This window comes from Homarus americanus, unplaced genomic scaffold (genome assembly GCF_018991925.1).
Source record: "Homarus americanus isolate GMGI-L3 unplaced genomic scaffold, GMGI_Hamer_2.0 scaffold18703, whole genome shotgun sequence".
Taxonomy (NCBI): Eukaryota; Metazoa; Arthropoda; class Malacostraca; order Decapoda; family Nephropidae; genus Homarus; species Homarus americanus.
The window spans coordinates 6,361,858-6,387,549 of record NW_024749779.1 but is presented as its reverse complement, the minus strand read 5'-3'; the positions used below and the strand labels follow the sequence as shown (position 1 = coordinate 6,387,549).

General features: G+C 38.2%; 1 protein-coding gene across 1 annotated transcript in view; it reads left to right on the top strand.

Moving 5' to 3' along the window:
- LOC121853863 (spindle assembly abnormal protein 6 homolog) overlaps nt 1-21,702 on the top strand; it is a 34,680-nt gene extending 12,978 nt beyond the window's left edge. The window contains exons 6-14 of the mRNA XM_042348241.1: nt 484-641; nt 1,759-1,880; nt 2,393-2,499; nt 10,409-10,552; nt 12,944-13,151; nt 15,273-15,520; nt 16,245-16,333; nt 17,789-17,923; nt 20,560-21,702. Coding sequence (XP_042204175.1) covers nt 484-641; nt 1,759-1,880; nt 2,393-2,499; nt 10,409-10,552; nt 12,944-13,151; nt 15,273-15,520; nt 16,245-16,333; nt 17,789-17,923; nt 20,560-20,725 — 1,377 coding nt within the window. The 3' untranslated portion in view covers nt 20,726-21,702. The remainder of the gene's footprint in view (nt 1-483; nt 642-1,758; nt 1,881-2,392; nt 2,500-10,408; nt 10,553-12,943; nt 13,152-15,272; nt 15,521-16,244; nt 16,334-17,788; nt 17,924-20,559) is intronic.
- The last annotated feature ends 3,990 nt before the right edge of the window (nt 21,703-25,692 follow it).

Genomic DNA, 25,692 nt, shown 5'->3' with positions numbered 1-25,692 from the left:
TTAAGAATAAACATCAAATAGTTTGCATAAGAGATCAAAAAATTTTGTCCTTCAGTGTAGTACATGTGAGTACAAAGTGAGTACAGTAATATGTTGCTGAAAATTATGGCTTTTTCACAGGAAAAAGTCTGTACAACTAACCCCAGTGGTCAGGATAATACGTACTGTATTTTGGATGTTTTTTATATTATCGTTTTTATACATTTAGTACATTCGCCGGAAGATTTGGACACTGCTTTTTTAGGCAGGTGGTCCCCCCCCCCCCCTTTTAGTCCGGATCTTCGAGGGTTGACTGTAGGAAAGACAGTGTCATCAGTAATTAGTTAGTGAGTGAATACTCATTCTATTATCTTGAGAAGCCTTGCTATCTTTTTGTTATCCTTTAGGTGGGAGGATATGAATCATTAGAAGATAGCAACCAGCGAGGGAAACTTATATCAGGAGGACTGTTGTAAGTGTATCCTAACCCTATCAATATTTCAGGTTCAGAGTGATGCAGACAGGAGAGCTGAAAGAGAGCTTCGGCATTTGGAGGCCAAACTGAGTCATCGAATTGAACAGCTCCAAGCTAAATTAACATCTCTCACTTCACAAAATAATGAACTATCAGAAAAGAAATACAGAGCTGAAAGCAGTGTTAAGTAAGTGAATGTTGTCATACAGTACAAGGTGACACATAATATTTAGAATGTAATCTTTCACTGCTGTGGGTGCTAAGCAGAAGGCACAAGCTCCTTGGTATTGTTATGACATATTACGTACATGTATATATTACTGTAACCTGTTGCAGTATTTAGGAGTAATAATTAATCATAAAAATATAGATTGTTAATCTTAGATTACTTTATGGAGTTGTGACCTTGCCTTGCCCATTAAGAGGGTACTTGGAAGTCCCAGTTTGTAAATGTAAGAAGGTTTTGTAAAGAGGGTATCCAGTCCTAAAACCAGTTCCAAATTTGCTTGATGGCAAGTGAGATGCTAGAGTTGTGTCATTCCCTTGGTCCTGTCCAGGGGGTACTAGATTAGCATTTTACAGATTGGTGCTTCCAGTTTATGGATCAGTCGCCCAAATTCAGTAGTAGTGTCCTCAGAATTTGCTCCATCATTAAGTGCATAATACTGCAGGCAGTTTTAGTGCCATGTTGCACATGGAAGGGTGTCCCTGAAACTGCTTTTGCTGTGTCATAAGCATTTCTTCTTCATATAAAACATCATCAAAAATAAAATCCAGTCAAAGCAAAACATCTCAAAATGTATATTCTACTTGCAGTGCAGTAGACACTTTTTGGACATCACTACAAAATTGAAACCCGAAGCCTTGACTGGGCCTCAGACTCACATTGCATCACAATCATTGATGCAGATTCTTAGTAAATTCCATGAGATCCACTGCTTGTGTTTTACTTAATGTTTATTATTGACTTATAATCATTGTGTACATAAATTTTTTTAATTTAAAACATGTTTTTTAACATTTTATTACATTTTGGGTAAAGATTTTTTGTAGGAACGTACAGTATATCGGCTTTGATACCGGTATTCCTTCTGTTATTTTACAGAATAAAACTTCAGTATTAAAATTAGATCATTACTGTACTGTACATATATGAATATGTTAAACTTTATTTTTAAAACAAAAATGCTGTTTACTATATAGAAAATTAACTTGTACTGTATTCTAATTTTAAGAGAAATAAATTAAATTAAGGAAGATTTTTATATTCATATTCATATGAGGACATCCTGTGTTATACCTAGAGACCTCCGAGGGAGGCTAAATAGTGCTGAGGGGGATTTAGTTCGATGCCAGCAAGAGCTTGCTCACATCAAAAAACAAAATGCACGCCTAGACCAAGAAAACCATGGAAAGAGCAGTACAGGTTAGTACAGTACGATAATCCCTATTTAGAATCTTGCCATATGATTTAAGTCCATTTATATCCATGCAACAACATTCTTACTGGTATGTCTTTTTCTCAGTATTAGCAAATGGTATTGTAACTGCTTCACTTATTTGATAGTCAAAATAGGATGTACAGCCCTTCAACAGATAAGTCAAGTGATGACGAATAAACCCTGCATTGTGTAGGTATGGAGATGGTCATTAACTGAAGTGTTTGTATGAGATTTTACATGTGGCCATTCATATCCTGGAAAGAATAAGTGACTGGTAATAAATAGTAAATAAAGTAGTGTACATTTGGTACATGCTTAGTGAATTAAACAAATTTCTTGCCAGTTGTGTAATATTGAGTAGCAGAGATGATGACCAACCCTTAGCTTCCTGTTACTTACCAGATGAATTAATTTTGTTTTATTTAAGTGTAATAATGTAAACTTTCCTCTGTGCAGGTTATTTTAAATACAGTATATCTTTTCCTTTAATACACAGTACGTGAACTGGAATCAAGAATATCTCACTTGGAGGGGGAGTTACGAAGTCGAGACACAAGTCTAGCACACACACAGCAAATGGTGGAGACATTACAGGAACAAAAGGTTAGTTATTTATTTTAGGTTATACCTGGGCTGTACTAATCTTTAACCCTTTGGACATGCTGTTCGACTGCAATTGAACAAATCATGAAAATTGTGCTAGTAAATGCAATGTTTGGATTTTCTCATTGTCTGTCAAAAAGTGCACCACAGCTCTGGAGCACACCTCAACCCTCCCTATTCAGCATAGAAGACAATAAGAAATACAGTGGTCCCTCAGTTAACAAACACAATTCCTTCCACAGAGTCGTTCATTAACCAAAAATTTTGTTAACCGAATCCACTGTTTCAGTGGGATACAGGTATTGGGTAGTTGGTTCCAGCTCACAGAAAAGTACATACAAAGTAAAAAAAAAATGCAGTAAGACATTTACTTTGAGGTGTGTATGTAGAAGGTTCCTAGTTGATTATGATGATGGGAATTAGAAGTGGGGATGGAGGAGAAGGGAGAAGAGAAGGAAGTGGGGATGGAGGAGAAATCACCTTTCAGTGGACCCATGCTTAAAATGTTAAGTTCACTAGGTGTAATTCAATATTTTTTTATTTAAATCAACACTGCACTGTGCTATATATGATCAATATGTTAACTAATTTCAGAATGACCAATAATTTTAGTGTAAAAATGCAAGAATATTCAAGACACCAACAAAATCGATGTTCACTCAACTAAACAAAGCCAAACTGACACCTGGTGGGTGAAGCAAGCGGCTGATGGGCGCACAAAAAACTAGTTCCCTGTTCTGCATATATTATCAATGTGTTAACTAAATTTTAAAATGACTAATAATTTTAATATAAAAAATGCAAAAATATTAAAGAGTACAACTTTCTTGATATTTACTCCACTGGAAACGAATGTAAACATAAAACAGATTACTGTACTGAATTGGCAGACTAGCCCATTAGCTGATCAGCTGATGCTCACAACAAAACGTGTTTGTCGTAAGGATTTCATTAATCAAAGTTTTGTTCGTCAACTGAATTGAAGACCCTTATGGGAGGTAATTCGTAAACCGAAATTTCGTTAATCGAACCGTTCGTTAACCGAGGGACCACTGTAAGAATAATAAAAATTAACGGTTTATTGAAAGAGCATACCGTATATCTCGGCTTATAAGACGGAATTTGAACATTAAAAAAATCTGCCCAAAGTTAGGGGGTCGTCTTAATCACCAAGTATAAAATTCTTACCTCTTAAATATTGCGTGTCAAGAGTGGTGATGGAAACATGGTAAACCACTCACAAAGTCCTACCAGGGAAAGTGACCTTGACTGTGACCGCCTGTAGCTATTTTTAGCCGTCCTTGTGTTCGGAGGTGGTCAGTAATGCATATCTGTATATTTACTGATCATAATACTTATCTCCTATAAATAATTAATTTAAAATTAATTTTTTTACAAAGAATATTCAGTAAATGACTGCGTTAATTCTTGAAACTACCGACAGTGGTAAATTTAGGATATAAATGATGAACAGAAGTCACTTCATGGAGTCATGGATTCGGAGTTTGGTCCTTAATGATCACCTACCAGTTATAATGCTAGCCTCCCTTTTTCGCGAAACAAGTATATAAATTAAAGAAAATACTTGCAGTGTGTTTAATGTATTACAGTATATTATAAATAAATAAATAAACAAATAAATCGGCAAATCTATTTTAAGTAAATGGAAATATTTTACTCACACCAACATTAGTTCCAATTAAATAACTGCCGCTTAAGTGAGTCACTAGTGTACACCAGCCGGTATAATTTGATGCCAATACTTGAAGTGAATTGGCATTATTTTAAATAACCAACAATAAATAAATGGAAAAAAGATCAAAGGTGAGAAACATTATATTGTATGTATGTTGTGTTGTCAAAGGAAGAGAAACAATTGAAACTCTGCAATTGTGTGTAAATGAGACAGAAAGATAAATCAGCAACCTAAGACTTGGTCACAATTTTCGTGATGCCATATGGAAGTAGGGTCTACCATTAGACAATACTGTACATTGTGCTTCCAATATCTTCCCAGGCAGTAGAATCTCCCCATTTGGTAGCTGCCTAAAACTTTTAGTAATATTACTTTGATACAACATGATAAATTAGACAAACAATGAAAATAAACAAACAAAAGTTATTTACCAAGACCTCTCTGAGAACAGAGGGATGTAGGGGGAAGGAAGGAGGTTGAGATAAGACGGCTATTTATAGCCTGTCTTTGTGTAGGAAGTCGACCACACTAGAAATAATTAATTTTATTATGGTAGTGTTGTGAGGATGTGTGAGTGGTGTGGGGGGTTGTGGTAGTGTTGTGAGGATGTGTATGTGGTGTGGGGGGTTGTGGTAGTGTTGTGAGGATGCTGTGAGTAGTGTGGGGGCTTTGTGGTACAGTTGTGAGGATGTGTAAGTGGTGTGGGAGGTTGTGGTAGTGTGTGAGGATGTGTGAGTGGTGTGGGGGGTTGTGGTAGTGTTATGAGGATGCTGTATGAGTAGTGTGGGGGCTTTGCAGTTGTGAGGATGTGTGAGTGGTGTGGGGGGGTTTGTGGTAGTGTTGGAGGATGCTGTATGAGTAGTGTGGGGGCTTTGTGGTACAGTTGTGAGGATGTGTGAGTGGTGTGGGGGGGTTGTGGTAGTGTTGTGAGGATGCTGTATGAGTAGTGTGGGGGCTTTGTGGTACAGTTGTGAGGATGTGTGAGTGGTGTGGGGGGGTTGTGGTAGTGTTGTGAGGATGCTGTGAGTAGTGTGGGGGTTGTGGTACAGTTGTGAGGATGTGTGGGTGGTGTGGGGGGTTGTGGTAGTGTTGTGAGGATGCTGTAAGAGTAGTGTGGGGGCTTTGTGGTACAGTTGTGAGGATGTGTAAGTGGTGTGGGAGGTTGTGGTAGTGTGAGGATGTGTGAGTGGTGTAGGGGGGGTTGTGGTAGTGTTATGAGGATGCTGTATGAGTAGTGTGGGGGCTTTGTGGTTCAGTTGTGAGGATGTGTGAGGTAGTTGTGAGGATGTGTGAGTGGTGTGGGGGGGTTGTGCAGTGGTAGTGTTAGGAGGATGCGGTATGAGTAGTGTGGGGACTTTGTGGTTCAGTTGTGAGGATGTGTGAGTGGTGTGGGGGGGTTGTGCAGTGGTAGTGTTAGGAGGATGCGGTATGAGTAGTGTGGGGGCTTTGTGGTTCAGTTGTGAGGATGTGTGAGTGGTGTGGGGGGGTTGTGCAGTGGTAGTGTTAGGAGGATGCGGTATGAGTAGTGTGGGGGCTTGTGTGGTACAGTTGTGAGGATGTGTGAGTGGTGTGGGGGGGTTGTGGTAGTGTTGTGAGGATGTGTGAGTGGTGTGGGGGGGTTGTGGTAGTGTTGTGAGGATGCTGTATGAGTAGTGTGGGGGCTTTGTGGTACAGTTGTGAGGATGTGTGAGTGGTGTGGGGGGGTTGTGGTAGTGTTGTGAGGCTGCTGTATGAGTAGTGTGGGGGCTTTGTGGTACAGTTGTGAGGATGTGTGAGTGGTGTGGGGGGGTTGTGGTAGTGTTGTGAGGATGCTGTATGAGTAGTGTGGGGGCTTTGTGGTACAGTTGTGAGGATGTGTGAGTGGTGTGGGGGGGGTTGTGGGAGTGAGTCATAACCACACACCACCCTCAACACACTACCTCTTTCCTGCATCACCATCCAACACTACCAACGTGCAACACACCTGGTCACCTCTACATTATTAACACCTATACTGGAGTTGATTGGGATCATGTGCTGTGTACATCGATGTATTTCTGCCCGACACTGAATACGTCATCAACCTCTAGGGTCCAGGATAATATTAAGCCCTGGCACGGTGACTCCTCTCTCTTAAAGTGCATTAAGGTGATTGTATTTGGCGTCATCTAATCCCTAACTTCATAATGGAGTTGTCAAGGCTTCACTGTAATTACAATCTCCAGTTTTTTAGTTTCGTTTATTCAACTGGTATTATATCTACAAGAGTTATTTAACCAGACGTGGACATTTCTTTTTGTAAAGTCATATGTAGTATGAAATACAATATTTCAGTATACGAGTGTCATGTTGAGATGGGAGTGGTGACATTAGTGGGGCAGCTAAATGCAATTTTTCAAGAGAATCATGAAAATGGTGGTACAAGCACCAAATTTGGCATGGTAATTCTCTAATGGTTACTAGTCAAGTCTGCCTGATTGGCCATTTAAAAATTCAAGATGGCGACCATTTTTCAAGGTGACCGCCATATTGACCTTCAAAAGTTGATTTTTCTTATAGAAATTGATGTAGTTGGTCAATCTGGGTGATCTTGGTGTCGATATGTATGTTTTCAAGCATGCTTAGATGATTTTTTATAGTTTTAAGTCCATTGTAACATTTTTATCCACATAAAATAACACTTTTAGTAAAAAATATAACAAAAAAGAACTTACTAAAAAAAAGTACGGTAAACAGTGGGAACACAGTCCCACCACCGAGACGAGGTAACACTCCCACCACCGATCGTCTCGTGTGAAGCAAGCATATAAATTAAAGAAAATACTTGCAGTGTGTTTAATATGTTACAGTATATTATAAATAAACAAATAAATCGGTAAATCCATTTCAAGTAAATGGAAAAATTTTACTCGACACCGACATTAGTTCCAGTTACCGGTAAATAGCAGACGCTTCAGTGACGTCACTAGTGTTTACACTACACCAGCGGGTAACATTTGATGACATTACTTGAAGTGAATTGGCCTTATTTTAAAAAACCAAGGATGGTTGGTAGAGGACTACTGAGTCAGTGGGTAAGTGTCACATTTGGGGTACTGGTCTTATACAGCGAATAGAGCTCAAAAACTACTTTTTAAATGGAAATTTGGGGGGGCCGTCTTATGCACCCCGACGCCTTATAGGCCGAGATATACGGTAGCAGCTGGACGGCTGAAAATATTCAGTTGCATAATTGGGGAAAGGGTCTCTTGATTGACAAATAATATACAAGTAACCAGTGGCGGCTCGTGAAAAATAAAATGGAGGGACTGCAAGCCTCACACCGAGTCCCCACCAAACAATAAGCATGGAATTTCAGAACAGTACAAGCAGGAACAAAGAATATACACGCCAGTTTAACATCAGTGTTTATCAGAAATGTGAATGGCTCTGTGGTTGTGACGAGGCAAATACTTTATTCTGCTTTTCATGCTTATTGTTTGGTGGGGACTCGGTGTGAGGCTTGCAGTCCCTCCATTTTATTTTTCACGAGCCGCCACTGCAAGTAACATATGTGATACAAATATGATATATAATAATTAGGTGGGGAGAACGTCATACTACAGGGCATTTCAACATAGTGACAGTGTAAAAAGGTAAGATTGACTGGGAGTGAATACATTGGTTGATACAAGTTACTGATAATTTTTTACAATGGTTGGGACTGGGCTGTTCTTATAGCGATCAGTACGTGCTCATATGGGCTGGATGCAGTTGTGGTGTTGAATAGCAATTCACGGACGAGGGAACTCGGGTGGTAGTAGGAGCCGGTGTCAAGGATGGTGCAGAAGCTGAGCGCTTCTTCATATGTGGTGTAATAAGGGGAGAAAATGATCTTGCATGTCCCCTTTTTCACTTTTTCTAGGTGTTTATGTTGTGTGGCATTTAGGGAGGAAGACCAGGCAGGGGAGGCATAGGTGAGCTTGGGAAGTATCAATGTTGAGTAAACACTGAGGAGCTCAGGCGCAGGAACTCTGAGGGACTTGAGTCGGCGGAGGAGGTGGAGACGAAATTTGGAGGATTTGACAACTTCACTGACGTGCGTTTAACAATTTGGTTTGTTATCTATAGTGACGCCGAGGAGCTTAGTGAAATCTACAACCTGGAGTGTGTTGGGGCCTAAAGTAATGGAAGGGGGTGGGGCAACGTTGGAGGAGAGGTTGATGTGCATAACCATGGTCTTGGTACGGTTGATGGTGACATGGTTGTTGGTGGCCCAGTTTTGGAGACTGTTCAATAAATCCTGGAGGGCAATATAGTAGGGAGGCAAGTTGTTGACACTGATCCTTATGGTGGAGTCGTCATTGAGGAAGTCTGTAAGCCATGGTATAAGACTTCTTCGAAACCCGAGGTCGATAGCTTTGTTGATGATTAAATTGTGGTCGACTAGGTCAAATGCTTTGGTGAAATCAATGGGGGCGACAGCCACAGACGTTTTTCGTTTTTCCAGATGGTATATGTACTGTAGTCGAGAAAGCTGACAAGACAGTGAGTGGTGGAGGAAGTTTTCATATTGCCAAATTGCTGAGGATTTATGGACCCTGCATATCAACATAAGCCCAGTCAAGCACAAAACTTTCATAGATTAAGTTGGGTATTGAGGTGATTGCAATGGGTTGTAGCTCATTTAAGGATTGTGGGCTGGTTGACTTGGGCACTGGTGACATATGAGGTCTTCCAGTCAGCTGGGCATCTTGCTTGGCTGAGGAAAGAAGCATTGATGATGGAGCAGAGGGTTTAGCTAGTTCCAGGGAGAACTCCTTGTAGAGTTTCATTGGTAAGTCAATGGGGGTGGTGGAACACCTCAACTTAAGTTTGTCCAGACGTTTTGCAATTTCGAATCCTTCTACTAAGTCAGTGGGAAAGGTGGCGGGTAGGTAAGCAAGGAGACTGGTTGTGTCAAGCCGGGGGAGCATCTGGCATATAGTTGCGAAATGGTAGCTGTTGCCATACAGTGAGGACCTCACCCATAAACAATGACTCGCCCGTCTGATTACTTCTACTCACACTGTGATGTATTTATCTGTTTTCCTGCCATTTTACTTTGTTTTCTCTATTATTTAGATTCTTTATGGAATTTATATTATCAACATATGATTTCTAGGCAGTAGGCAGATATCAAACAGGGAGGTACTACCACCTGGGAAGATATTGGAAGTATAATGTATTGTCTAATGGTAGACCCTGCTGCCATATGGCATCATAAAAATTGTGACCAAGTCCCAGGTTGCTGATCTGACTTTCTGCCTCATTTACACACAATTGCAGGGTCTCAATTGTTTCTCTTACTTGGACAACACAACATACATATTATCATTTCTTACTCTTGATATTTATATTTTTTTTTATTATAATGTTTATTTATTTACTTTTATTTATATTACATTAGGGTCGGGATATATCGCGACTTTCTATAAAAAAAAATAATAATTTATATCGCGGCTACCAAAATTGTCGACATTTTCCTTTATACAGGTTGAACCTCCCTAATCTGGCACCCTTTGGACCTGACCGGTGCCGGACTATAGAATTTTCCGAACCACAGGTGGTCTTGGTAAAATGCATAGTATTTTTGATGCGTCAATCTGGCGCATCATATTTAAAATTTTACACCTAATGTTTCTCTGGGCACGCTACACTGTCCTAAGGGCAAAGCTGCACTGTACATGTACTCAATATAATGTACTAAATGATTACTAAAAAAATTTTCTAGTGCAAACTAAAGCATGTTTATAGTCAAATTAATCACTATCTCATAAGAATTCCAGCAATGTAAATTATATCCTCCCTGGTCACTTCTGTGACATTTTATAAAAAAAAAAAACTCAAGCTAAAGGACATAAATAAACAAATAAATTTTTCACTAGACCTTCGGCGCCAACTGTCAAACGTGTCACTGTCACTCCCCCATCTTCCTAGCCAGGGTTTGGTGTTTTAGGCTTAAAGTTTTTATCTTGTATAATGTCACAGACAAAAGTTAGGAGAATATAATTTGCATTGCTGGAATCCTTGCAAGACAGCGAATAATTTTAATATAAAAGTCATATATTTTGCACAAGAGATAAAAAATTTTGCTCTTTGTATGTCTAATGCGAATTTGAAGGGCATGCTGTACTTTGTCTAACTGTGGATTAGTTATGATATTTTTACCTATACTTTTAAATCTTAACCCATTTGTTTTTACCTTTACTACAGGGAAGTTTAGAGGAGGTTCTAGAGGAAAGACGACAAAAATTAGTAAAGCGTGAAAATTCTATCCAGTTGCTGTATGCTGAGTTACAGAAAAGTCTTGACGTCATCAAAAAACTCCAGAAGAAGGTTAAAGAGGAACATATAACGGTCAGTAAGAGCCCAAGTACTGTACTGTACAAGCCTCAGTTTATTGTTATAGTATGTATTTTCCTTTTGTTGGTAAGTAAAAACACCATAATATGATGAAAAGTAGAGCTTGTGTGAATTTATTGGAATTGCTGTATTAATACCCAGTAGTAGTAGTAGCAAGTTGTTGCTGTTTTTTTTGTTTTTTTTCTCCAAAAATTAATGAAATGTGACATGAAACTCCTTGGAAAAAAATATTCTAACAGACTAGTTCTCAAGGGGAGCATCCGGCTGAAAATATGATGACACTCAGAAAATTACGAAAATATTCAGAATAATTCCTGAGGAAAGCTGTTGCCTATGGCTGTCTGCTGGTGTATTTTGATTGCTTAGTTCGTAATATTTATAGAGCTATGCATGATTGTTCTCCCCCCCCCCCTCCCTTTCATTTAAAGGGCCCTTCTGTTTACATAGCAAAAGCTGTAGAAAAGTATTTATTATAATATTTTGGTGTAAAATAATACCAATCACTTGGTAAAAATCAGTATCTGGTACCTTTTTCAGCTAGCTAGCAGCAGGACAAGAGTTACTTACCCTTGAAAGAAGGGAGAGTGAGGTTCAACTGTGTGTTCTCTTGCTCCACCTTTATCGGCCGTATCTCAAAACCAGTATACAGCTCCTCCCCGACTAACTACCACCCGCACTTACGACCTGCCTCACTCGTACCAAAATTTGCTCAAATTACGAATTTTCGAGTCCCAAAGTCAGTACACAGACAAAATTTTCATTTGTAATTCACTTTAAAATGGCTGGCAAGCTTAAAAGTGAGTGTTTTGTGGTGCTGAGAAGAAAAAGAGACACCCATTTTAGATTTTCTATGTATTATTTAAGCATTTCCGACTTATGACCATTTCGACTTACGATCTGGATGTCGGTCCCCAAGCCCGTCGTAAGTCGGGAAGGAGCTGTATTTCTAATGTTCAAATCCCTAAGGTTCGGCCAGGTATGGGCTGATTCTAATAAAACAAAAACTAAAAGTAGAATAACATATTGTGCATGGCTGAACATAGATTTTCCTTATATTTGACATCTTTATGGAAAGCTACAGCTTCAGCCAGAGTTGAACCTGATGACTTTGTCATCTGAGTAAAAACTAACACAACAACATTCATTGGCTGTCCTTATGTTTTAGACTTTACCACTATTGGTGAGTAGAATTTTTTTGCATTCATAGGTATTATTGAAAACATATATGAACAGTAATAAGTGTTGTTTCCATATTGTTATGTAGAGAAATGACAATATGCTTTCACATGTATGCACTGACTTATGATGGCCTTGCGCAATCCATCTCGCCTTTTTTCTTTACCATTAGTGGTTAGCTACTTCTGTTGTTCCATTTATTAACATTAAATAACTTTACTTAAAACATACATATTCATTTTTTACATTAATTTAACTACAGCTACAACCAGGGTCTTAATTTCTTCAGTTTCAGGTGGATAACTGACATTATGGGTGTAAACTAACAACAATGGCATCCCATCTCCTCTTGTGGGACCATATTATTATTATTATTGATTTATATTGTATAAGGTGCATTCATAAACATTATATAAAGAATATAGTTTGCATTTTTCATTCATTTTATTATTTGGGGGAAAAAGATATGAAAAGGTCAGACTTTGAAACACATCTTATTATTATTACTTTACTTTAATGATAGTAAATGATTCACGATATGATGATTCACCTTACACTGCAATATTGGAGGACACATTACTGTTGTCATTCAAGGCTTTACTGTAGTAGAAATTTGATAAGCCACCATAAGTTTAATTTTAAAGAAAAGGAAATTAGTAAAGACTCAAAGATATGAGAAAAGTCATCTTGGCTCCAAAATTGAAGGACAGAGACATCTCTTTGATTTTTCTAAATTAAGTTGAAATTGTTGTTCTTGTCATCATTTACGCTGACCACCTACATGTCATTGTTGGATTAATCAAAAGTACCAATCTTTAATACAATTGGGATATCCTTCTCCACATAAAGGGAAATATATTAATTGTTTTAAAATACTAATGAATTGGAAAAGGGGACCTTTAACCTTCTACAATAAACGGGATGAAAATTGCCCTTCCCACAGTTTAATACAGCATCTTGAATAAACTCACCAGTTGAATGAGACAATTACTGGTTCATAGGTGTAGAGTCCCCATTCGACTTGAGTGAGAAGCTGCAGGCAAAACCAACATTGTCCATGGGGATGATGTGCCCTTCTGCCAAATGAAGAACCCTTCTGATATCTGTAAATAATGTTCGATCCTTCATGTGTCACTCATCTTGTTCCCTCATCCATAAGATGAGATATCATGCTTCATTCCTTCAAATTTTATTTTACTTGTCTTGCAGAGTAATGTTCGAGGAGCAGCACTCGTACAGCAGGACAAGGTTGTAGCAGAAAAGGACTCAAGTGTATCACAACTGAGTGAACAGCTCCAATTAATGACAAACAAAGTCTCCCAGCTCACCTTGGAAAAGGAAAAGTTCCAACAAGAGTTGCAGGATGCTACGGAAAGGTTACAGGGACAGGAAAAAACACTACAAACCAATGAAAATGGTAATGTTACTTTACTAAGTAATGTATCTTTCTGTAATACATAGTTCTCTTTTTGCAATACTCACTTAAAAATTTAAAGAAATTTTGTTAATAAGGAAATACAGGAATACCTTAGTTCATGAATGGTTGAGGAAGGAATTGAAGGACCAGCTCGTAAGATGGTTGTTTGAAACCTGAAAGCTAATTTCCCATAGGAACACTATACAGTGAACCCTCAAAGATCCGGACTAAAAGGGGGGGGACCACCTGTCCGGAAAAGCCGATCATCCGGATTTTCCGGTGAATAATAAATGATATAAGAAACACCAAAAATACAGTACTAATGTAGTGATAAACAAATTACCGTATATAAACCATGTATTTACCTATGATAACATAATAAGAAACATTGTGTTATTACTACAGTGAATGAAATAATATTCCCACAAACAAAAATTGTCAACTATCTTATAAGAATTCCAGCAATGTAAATTATATTCTCCCCGGTCATTTCTTTGCAATTTTATGAGCAAAAAACAAAAGCTCAACTAAACGACATAAATAAACAAATTAAATACTTCACCAGACCTTCAGCGCTAACTGTCAAAGTACACTCTCCCCTCTTCCCACGCTCCCTCCCTCCCTCCCCTCACCTTCCCAGCAAAGGTTTGGTGGTCTTCAGTAGGCTTTAAGTTTTTATCTTATATAATATCTCAGACTAAAGTTAGGAGAATATAATTTGCATTGCTGGAATCCTTGCAAGACAGCGAATAATTTGAATATAAACGTCATATTTTTGCACAAGAGATAAAATTAATCACTTGTATCACATTACAGGAGTGTTTCTGACTTTATGCGTTTTTGGCTTTACTTTGTATATACAGTGGTCCCTCGGTTAACGAACACAATTCGTTCCAGAAGGTCGTTCATTAACCGAAAATTTTGTTAGCCGAAACCATTGTTTCAATGGGATTTTGGGTAATTGGTTCCAGCTCACCGAAAATTACATACAAAGTAAAAATAAATGCAGTAAAGTACACTTACTTTGAGGTGTGTATGTAGAAGGCTCCTGGTTGATGATGATGGGAATTAGAAGTGGGGTGGAGGAGAAGGGAGAAGAGAAGGATGTGGGGGTAGAAGAGAAATCACCCCGTGCTTCATGCCGTCATTTCACCCATAAAATTTTAAAGTTCACTAGACGTAATTCAAGATTATTTTCTTTACATCAACACTGCACTGCACTATACTGTATATTGTCAATATGTAAAATAAATTTCAGAATGACCAATAATTGTACTGTAAAAACGTAAAAATAGTTTATGTTCAAGAGAGCCACGAGCAAGATGTTACCTCCACTGACCAGATATACAAACTGACGCCTTTGTGGGTGAATCAAGTGGCTGTTTGGCGCACCAAAAACTAGTTTCCTGTACTTCAATTATGTTAAATAATTGTTAAAATTACTAAAAATTTTAATATAAAACTTGGAAATTTATTGAATAGTACAACCTTCTTGATATTTACTCAAATGGGAACGAATTTAAGCCTTAGAACCGATTACTGTATTGGCGGACTAATATTCCAGCTGGTGAGCAAGCGAAAACATGTTGAGAGGAATTTGTAAGGAATTCATTAACCGAATTGAAGATTCTTATGGAAGGTAATTCGTTAACCAAGGGATCACTGTACTGTATTGGCGGACTAGCCGATCAGCTGATGCTCACAACAAAACGTGCTTGTCGTAAGGATTTCGTGAATCGAAGTTTTGTTCGTTAACCGAATTGAAGATCCTAATGGGAGCTAATTCGTTAACCGAAATTTCATTAATTGAACCGTTCATTAAGCGAGGGACCACTGTATAGCGAACATCGTTGGACCCTATCTCGCGATATATCCCGACCCTACTGGACTGTAATTCTTCGTGAACACTTCTGTCAGCATTTGGGAGGGATTACTGTGTATAGAATTCTTCTGCAACACTACCCTTAAATATTTTAAAGTGTAATCTTCCTCTTTTTTGTCAACTTCATGTTAAGTTGAATAATGGATACAGTGCTTAGATCATAGTACTGTACTGTTGTGCAGTGTGTGTTCTGTAAATTAAAATGATTTAAATTAAATAAATGCCTTTCTTTCATACAGTTATCTCATGGCTCAACAAGCAACTTAATGAAATAGAAATGACAGGAGCACTTGCAAAGCGAGCACCCCTCACAGAGGCATATCTTACTTCTCAAGGGTCATCCACTCTTGGTTCAACTCACCAAGGCTCTCGCTTCACATCAGGCGGACCACCAGGGATTATAGCACATTCCACACCTCTGTCCAACACATTGACATCACATCCCACAGGCAGTAGTGGATGGTCAGGACTAGCACATGCTACTGTGGTTAGTAATAGAGAAAAGTTTATCTGTGTAAGACCAGTTTATGTCTTTCAGATTGGTTCAAAATTATCTTACTCTTCAACAGAAATATCACTTGGAGTATTATGTATGCCAATGATATTTGTTAGAAGAGGTGGAGGAGAAATTTTAATTGTGATACTAGGATACAATCTCAGGGGTGAAACTTGCTGTTAACTGTATCAGGGTTTCTTCATTTAAGATCTTCTTATATATCGTTACAATTTTCTTACATTTCTTCCTTCTTCACAAGATTCATTCTGGTGAGGCCTAAGAGGTTGCATACATAATGCTTTATTCCAGTCATTCGATTAAATTCAGCATAGTTTAACTCCTACTTATAATCCTTTGGTAGATTAAATGTTTCAATTCCTATTTTAAATTCATCTTCAAATCCTCAGCACCCATTTACCATACAGTACTGTACATTCAGTGAGATTACAGTCTGTAATGACGAATTATTCCACAAATTTAGATTCCCATTTACTAATTTGACCATAGCATCTACTTAATTTAATCAAATATTGTTAGATTAAAATATCAGATTTCCAGTGTATCATTTGTGAATGAAGATTTTGACTTTTTTACACTGTACAGTGTGTGTAGGTAATTAACAAGTGTTGATTATTTCTGTATTACCACATAGAATTCCTACATTGTGGTTTAGATTCTACAGCTTAAACTTATAGATTGAATGTCATTTCTACAGAGTTCTATTCGTAACATTGGCAACATCCCATCAATACCAGAGGAAATAAGCCCACGATGTTCACATGCATCCCCTACTGATAAAGAAAAGTAAGTAGTTCTGTACGGTAGTGAAGTTAAGTCAAATCAAATTCAAGGTTTTATCCAAGATTTCCAGACCATTAATTACTTTGGAGGCCATAGAATTTGTCACCATATTTACCCATACTGGTATACCTCTAATTACGATATCCCAACCTACGATAATTTGTGTTAATGATGCTGATATATTAAGACCACTCCCTTATTTTCAATGTAAACAAACTCGTGTTAATGATATTCGTCATCCCACCAACTCGCCAAGTCGACATATGGAACACATCACTCACTTCATTTGTCATCTGAGGCATCATCTTCTTGAATGTTGCCTCATGACCATCTGGTGCACTACAGTCCAGCCATTGTTTCTTCTTGGTTACATGTGTGTAAGAAATAGAGCTCTAGGTTTGTGTCTTCTTTTTTTCTTTTTTTTTTACAGAGAGGACACCACTAAAGTTCATATTGTACTCCATTTTGGTTCTTGTTGTGAACACAAGGTAGGCAGCAGCAACTAGTATCATTATTTTTGTCATTTTTTTCTCTTACAGTTACAGGAAATTACAAAGTTTTGCAGTGTACTGTATTATACGAGTACAGTAATGGTCAGCATGCTCACCTCACAAGCGAGTGGACCCGGGCAGGGTGAAACTATGGGCAAGTTTCCTTGCGCCATTTACCTCTGTCTACCCGGCAGTAATTGGGGATCTGGATGTTAATCAATTTACGGATCTTGTTCCGGGGTAATGGTTGGCCAGTGCAGTTGGCGAGTTGTCCGATCTTCTAGGACTATTCCTTGACACTGGGTCATGCAACTTGTTAACTTAGGGTGTGGTTGTTGTGTTGGTGACAGATTTTACACCTTAAAGAAATTCATGCCCAGGTTGGCCCTAGGACCGGTCATCCTCGTTACACGAGGGGCAACCATTATTATGAAAGTGACTGAAATATTTTCTCTGCTCTAGTGACTGTAAAGTGCTTTTCTCTACTTCAGTGCCGTGAAATGTTTTTGCACTGAGCGAGAAGTGCTATTCTTGCTTTAGTGACTGTGAAGTGCTTTTCTCTGCTTTAGTGAATGTGAAGTGCTTTCCCTCTGTTTTTGTGACTGAAGTGAAGAGTGTAACTTTGAAAATGTCTGGGAAGGCCAAGGCATCCAAGACAACTGTGTCTCTGAGGTGAAGCTTGACATTGTGAAGCGGCATGAGTTTCCTTAGAGGCTGTGTGGGATTTAGAGGGATGTCTCTAATCCACCTACAAGAGCCCATTATCTCAAAGGGGAGATAACTTAGTTAACTCAGTGATCCTGTCTCACTTGGTCAGTTTAGATATTATATCTTAATACTGTACTATGTAGTACCTACCATTAAACTAAAGCCCCCTGTCTTAAGGGCAGAGGTATGGCATTATTACCTTCTTCCTCAATCATAAAATGGGATTCATATTTTAGTCCTTGCTTTTTAACTGTTTTAGCGTGGATGGCCTGGACTCAAAGTACTTTGAGGCAACCAATCCAGCAGCTGTTCCAGTTCGAGGACTGCTTCGAGCAAATTACTCAAATATCTCATCCTCGGAATCAAATTCAAAAGGACTTTCAGTGGATGCCAAGTAAGTTATAATGAAATATTTTTAATAACAACTGCAGAAACATTAATTTTATAATTTTAATTGTGTAAACTGTTAAGTGTATTATGAGTTGTTTTTTCTTTTAATTTGTATACCATTATCTTTACTGTTAGCCATAACGTCTTTCTGTATTATTAATGAATAGTTTTAACAGCTGGCAAAATATATCTTAGATTCCCTCTGGCTTCAACTACTAATGCTTCACTTGAATTGTCTTTTTTCATCCAAACTTTTCTCATTCTGTAAAATCTTCTTTTCCCCCATAAAATTCATGCTACATCTATACTGTCACTGCTTTTCATTTTCTGGTTTAAGTATCATGACATATTTGAGGTTAATATTAAGTAAATAAACATTTATTTTTCTCTAGTATTCTACACATTTATTTACTTAAAACTTAACCAGGGTACAGTAGAACGTCGATTTAAAGCGATTCAATTGAAGATTATTGATTTAAAGCGACACCCACAATTAAGGACAATCTTTTAATTTAAAGCGAATCTTTCCTATTTTGCGCGAGTCAATCTGGTGCATCATATTTAAAATTTTGTGCCTAATGTTTCTCTGGGCATGCTACACTGTCCTAAGGCCAAAGCTGTACTGTACATGTACTCAATATAATGTACTAAATTATTACTAAAATTTTTGTGTAATGCTAACTATAGCATGTTTATATTCAAATTAATCACTATCTTATAAGAATTCCAGAAATGTAAATTATATTCTTTCCAGTCACTTCTGTGGACATTTTATAAGCAAAAAAATAAACTCAAGCTAAAGGACATAAATAAACAAATAAATACTTCACTAGACCTTGTCACCAACTGTCAAACGTGTCACTGTCACTCCCCCCCCCCCATCTTCCCAGCCAGGGTTTGGTGTTTTAGGCTTAAAGTTTTTATCTTATATAATGTCACAGACTAAAGTTAGGAGAATATAATTTGTATTGCTGGAATCCTTGCAAGACACCGAATAATTTGAATATAAACGTCATATATTTTGCACGAGATAAAAAATTTTGCTCGTAATAAAATTCTTAAATTAGAACTAAATTTGTACTGTATGTCTAATGTGAGCTATAGCATGTTTATATTCAAATTAATTACTATCTTATAAGAATTCCAGCAATGTTAATTATATTCTCCCATGTCAGTTCAGTGACATTTTATAAGAGAAAAGCTTAGTCACTCTTAAGGACAGATAAATAAATAAGCACTAGACCTTGGCATCAACTGTCAAACATATCGCCTTCCCCAATCTTCCCAGCCAGTAAACAGGCCATTTTGCATCCCTTAATTTTAGCTGTGTTGATTTATGAGTGTTTGTTTATTCTAGGAGATAGACTGAGGTGCATCTGGGTAGACTCAGTCTTTTTAGTATTTTGTGTCTCTCAAGTACCAAACTAAATTATTCCATTGAAACAACACTTCGATTTAGTGCGAATTCTGTTTGAAGTGACCTCTCTTGCAACGTATCTCGTGTTATATCGACGTTCTACTGTACAGTGGTCCCTCGGTTAACGAACACAATTCGTTCCAGAAGGTCGTTCGTTAACCAAAAACTTTGTTAACCAAAACCATTGTTTCAATGGGATTTTGGGTAATTGGTTCCAGCTCACCGAAAAATACATACAAAGTAAAAAAAAAATGCATAAAGTGCACTTACTTTGAGGTGTGTATGTAGAAGGCTCCTGGTTGATGATGATGGGAATTAGAAGTGGGGTGGAGAAGGAAGTGGGGGTGGAAGAGAAGTCACCCCATGCTTGATGCCATCATTTCACCCATAAAATTTTAAGCTCACTAGGTGTAATTCAAGATTATTTTCTTTAAATCAACACTGCACTGCACTATATATTGTCAATATGTTAAATAAATTTCAGAATGGCCAATAATTGTAATGTAAAAATACTCTGTATTCAAGAGACCCACAAGCAAGATGTTTCCTCCACTGAACAGAGATACAAACTGAGACCTTGGTTGGTGAGTGAAGTGGCTGATGGGCGCACCAAAAACTAGTTCCCTGTACTGCAATTATGTTAAATAAGTGTTAAAATGACTAAAAATTTTAATATTAAACTTGGAAAATTATTGAACAGTATAACCTTCTTGATGTTTCCTCCAATTTTAACGAATGTAAGCCCTAGAACCGATTTCTGTATTGGAGGACTAATCTTCCAGCTGGTGAGCAAACCAAAGCTTATCGAAACATTTTCGTAAGAATTTCGTTAACTGAATTTTTGTTCGTTAACCGAAATGAAGATTCTTATGGAAGGTAATTCGTTAACCGAGATTTCGTTAACCGAGGGACTACTGTAATAGCATTTCCTGATTAGTACCTGTAATGGTTTTCTCCAAAGAAGAAACTTTGAGGTACTTTTAATATTTTATTTGGCTAACAGTAGACAATTTTGTTCAGCTCAGATGTGGCTCTGTACACAAGATGTTAAGGGCATTTCTCAACCAAGCACAGTAACTGTTATCAAGCTGACTGATTATAATCTTAAAACCAACCTCTTAATTGTGTAAGTGATAAGTTTTGAGACATCTTATATTCCATTACTGTATATTACAGCATGTTGCTCATTTGGAAAATCGTTTCATTTATTTTTTTTTCTTCAGAGTTTCAGGAAAAAAAGGATTGGTTGCAGTGCAGAGAGGGAGCAACACTGGAGGAGGAAGAGGAATGGGAAGAATTTCTAGTAGAGGAACTAACAAAGCATCAGAAAGTCAGAGAAAGCCTGCAGTTTCAAGTAACCATCCTTCAAGCTACTTTCCAAGAACTTAGTTTAGATTCTCATACATGTTTTATCACCAAAATTACTTTTGATATTCATGTACATATATCAAACTAAGCAAGTAGGTACCCTTGATAAATTTATATACTGTATATATTTATTTATATGTGAATACATTATTTATCACACGTTAATGTGTTTTTATGTGAACCAGAATGTATGATCTTCATTTTGCCTAGGCTTGTTGAGGACAGCTCACTTTTACTTGAAGAGAACTACAATACGTATTTAACTTTTGTGAGGAACATTGTTTTGCTCCTCGGTTGAAAGGTATATACAATGAATAATATTAAATTGATCCAGTGTCAATTGCTTCCCTGTGAGGTGTATGGAGAACAATGTTTGACTAGTAGTGTCAGATGACCATACACTACAGTACCTCTGAGCATACCAAAATTTGCCGAGTTTTGATTGCATCCAGTAATAAAATCTTTGTCTTTCATTGATACATAATTTGAATTCCATGAAACCATTAATAAACCCTGAAGAGAAATATTTGAAGATTTTCTTTCTCATAAGGATATGCAAGCATATAAAAGTCATTGCTATTTGAATATTGTTGCTACTCTCAAATGAGAAATTGTATTAGTTACTGATAAATCCATCCTGAATTATTCATTTATATTATGTATTGTGTCACTTCTAATTTGCTTACAAAATATATTTATCCCATTTTCTTCAATGTTCCAAATATTTTTGTGCCATGCTATGTGGTGGTAGGAATTAAGAGTAACACAACCTCTCATTTCATTTGCTCCTGATTGTTGTAACATCCCCATAAACTGGTAGACTTAATCCTACACTTTATTAACATCACTGAGCACTGCTACTTCCTGGATGTTCATCACTCCCACTTGCATAATTCCTTAATCCTATTCTTCGATCTTTTTGATCTTCCTGTCTCCCACATGTTTATGGACTTTTTTTTATTCTTCAAAATCAGTCTAAATAAAAGTGAATTAATGACTTTCGGAGTTTGGCCAAACATTATATCCTCCATATTCCTTGCTCGTTGTTAAAAGGGTATTAAAGGCATGCAGAGATACTGAAAGCCTTTAGGCATGGTGCAAATTCCATCTAAGCTGGAGAATTAAGTCAGTAGCCCTAATAAGTATACTGTACTATAATGTATGTGTAATTTTGTGTGTATGTGTGTGTGTGTGTTACATGGTTATAAAAAAAATACTTATTTACTATTGTAAAAAGTCTTTGATTTTGTGAACCTGTGGTGTTAAAGAATACAAAAGTTATTGAAATCAGGTTCCGAACTGTATGAGCCTCTTTTTAGGTGATGTCTTTTCATTGAATATGTCAGAAATGGGGGATAATCTATCATACCTTACACCCCAGACATCTGAAGCTGATTGTATGAGTATGAACACCCATCTCTCCCCAATAACTCCACGAGTCCCAAATGAATGATATCAGATACAAAGGTTGCCCACTGAAGGAGGGAGGTGTAATTAGAGCACATTTCCACCCAGCCAGTATACCATCTACCATGATTCTAGGACTGATCTGCCATCTTGGTTCCTATCACTCCACAGCTGATTGACACTGGGTGGTCACCTCAGGGCCACTAGGCAAGCTCTTAGATGTGTGCTTCCTAGAAAATTTTGAAAAGCTAATGTAGGTACAGGTTGTACCCCTCTAGTCCAGCAACCTCGGGACCTGACCATGGAAATTCACCCTTTTCCTGGATAGATAGTGACTTGTGCATACACTTGGAAGCACTAGCACCACTTTCACTGCTTCATGGTCTCTTTGAAGACATTGAAGGGTTAAATGTTGTACAGTAGGTTCTCAAATTTCGCAAGTTTTTAATTCAACATTTTTTATTTGAACACAAAAAAAGAACACTACACAATTTAAAATTTCGACGGCGGAAACTCGAATTTCGACAGCTTTGAGCGGCCCGCCAACGTTCAGACGTGCACAATTGTGTAAACAGCGTCATTTTTCTATGTACAAAAGATTCATTATTGTTTATTACTGAATGTCTTTTTTATTTAATTAATGTTTGTGTGCAAAATGAACAATACAATTCATTTATAATACGTAGAATAATAAAACACACGAGGAGACGAGACTGCCCAGGAGGGTGAAAAACGTCATTCACTAAGTGACTTGAAAGCAGAGGATATTAGTCACTAACGATCTAGCGACTTCATAATAGAAGACGCGCTGTGGTCGCCATGATGCTGACCAGACTGTATAAGAAATTGTCCTGATTCGCCAGGCATGAAGATGATGGTGGCAGTGCAGGAGGGGTTTTTGAGAATTGCAATTAATGCCAGGTAGCGATGTGTTCTCCTAATATTACGTATTAAGTAATTATTAGATGTTTTAATTGCCTGTATGTTGACCTGGCAAGTTATTGCTAGGCATTAACATATCTAGGTATAAGCTAGGCATCACATTCTGAACCATATCACAAATACTGGTATTTAGAAAAAAACGGCTTTTATTTTTTATTTTATTGCCCATTTATTTATTTATTTTAGGGGTCCGGGATCGGCAGTTAATCCGAAAGTCAGTTAATCGAGGTTTTACTGTACAGTATTTACTGGTAAGTAAATGAACTATCTTAGAGGAACTTCCTATTTCCAATGAAAATACAACATGCTATTTTTCTTAACATTTAGTTTATTTTCATTACCTGGAGTACAACAAATGCACAAGCAGCACATCTTATAACTTTATACAATATGTAGCAGCACTTAAAAAAAAATCTAATGATATACAGGTATAAACACTGAAGGATGATATATATATATATATATATATATATATACAGACAGTCAACCCTCACTTTACGCAGTTAATACAACCCACAGGGTACCGCGGAAAGTGAGAAACGCGTAAAGTGAACAACATAACATATGGGATTAATTGAAATAGAGACCGGGCCGACCCCCAAACTCCACTTTTTGACGACAGACAACTATGTTGTAGTAAAAATTTTATCTTAACTTTATGATGGTATGCACACACAATTAATATAGAAGAGGTTAGGTTAGGAAAAATAAAGGTTGTTAGGAAAAATAAAGGTTAGGTTAGGAAAACTAAAAGTTAGGTTTAACACTTGCGTTAGTAGAAGAGATGGGTCGGCATACGGGGATGGAGGCTGGTTCCGAGGCAGAGGGCAGGCTACTGGCCCTCAGGTTAGTCACCATCAATGTCATCCACACTTGTCAGGGCCTCCCTGACAAATCCCTCAAAGTCATCTTCACTGTCTCCACCTCTGTCACTATCACTGGCTTGGGCTGGCTGTGGTGGGTTGCGGGCGAAGAACTCTGTTATGCTTTGCTGACGGCTGATGTTTTTGTTGTCGTGATAAACCTTGAAGTAGGGCTCCATAGTCTGCAACAGCTGGGTAGTGAAGATTTCATACCTGTTTGCGTCAGGGTCGTCGGAAAGGAGGAGCTTGACTTTCTCGATACACTCGATGGCACCCCTAACATTACTATGAGATAAGCGGTGTTCTTCTTGGGATGACTCACCACCTGCCTCTTCACTGACGTCATCATCATCTACCATCTCGTCGGTAGTCACATCAGGATCCCTTATCACCTCCATGATGTCGTCGTTGGTGGTCTCAGAGAAGCCTGTAGCTGTAACACTCTGTGCAGCTTCTCTGGCAAGGTCCACTGCTACTGCAACAGTCTGAACCTCACCAGTCACAGATTGACTCTGCCTAACGGCCGGAATGCCTTGCAACACATGTCTCCATGCGTGACGAACAATTCCTACAGACAGCTGATCCCATGCCTCCACCAAGAAGTCCATAGCTTTCTTGATTTTGAATATTCTCCAGAATTGTTTGAAAAGTACTTGTTACTCTGCCAACTGTTGATCTTCGTCGTCTTCGCTCTTGCTATTGGTGGTGGTGTCACTCAGGTTACGCAACTCTTCCCTGGTGTTGGTGTAGTCGTTCAGAAGCTTGAATTTTTTAGTTGAGAATGCAGCTTTTACATTACAGATTAACTCTTGGTCCATGGGCTGTAATATAGACGTAGTGTTGTGAGGAAGGAAGACCACTTTTACGTTGGGGTGACGATCTAACAATAGGGGCGAGTGTCCTGGTGCGTTGTCCAGCAGCAACAAAATCCTGAATGGCACATTCTGTTGCTCACAGAATTTCTTTACATCGGGAACAAAACAGTCATCAAACCAGGAGAGGGACAGTGTAGAGAACATCCACGCCTTACGTGCGGTCAGCCAGTGGACATTTAGCTTGGTCATGTCCATGCTCTTGTAGGCGTGCGGCTTGCATGCTGTGTGGATCACAGATAACTTGAGCTTACAGGTACCGGAGGCATTGGTGGTAAACAGGACGGTGATGCACTCCTTCTGCAACTTCCGGCCCCGAATCTTGCTGGCATTCTTCACAACGAAGGTCTTGGAAGGTAGCTTTTTCCAAAAAAGACCAGATTCGTCCATGTTAAACACCTGGTCGAAGGTGTACTGTCCTTCCTCCATAATCTCACGTAAAAACGGAGGAAATTCCCTAGCCGCAACACGGTCAGCACTAGCTTCTTCACCACCAATGTTGATATTGGTGATCTTGTTCCTCATCTTAAACCTCTGTAACCACCCAGAGGAAGCATTAAAAGGTTTGGGCTCTGTAATTCCCATCTTTCGTGACACTGCAGCATACAGTTCACGTGCGTACTCCTTAACAGAGCGCGTGTCCACTGCCATGTTCCGTCGCGCCTGACGCACCAAGTAGCTCACAAGTAATTTTTCCGTCTTGAGAAGCACCTGGTTGTGGAAATACTTGATCATAGAAGCACCTGTAGACTTTGTGATCTTCATGTGCTCCTTTATCTTGGCTGCATCCTTCTTTATCGTCCGGATCGTAGATTCGTTCACACCATGCTGGCGCGCCAAATCAACCTGTCTTGTTCCTTTCTCCAACTCTTGGATGATCTTGTACTTCACCTCGTAGCTTAAG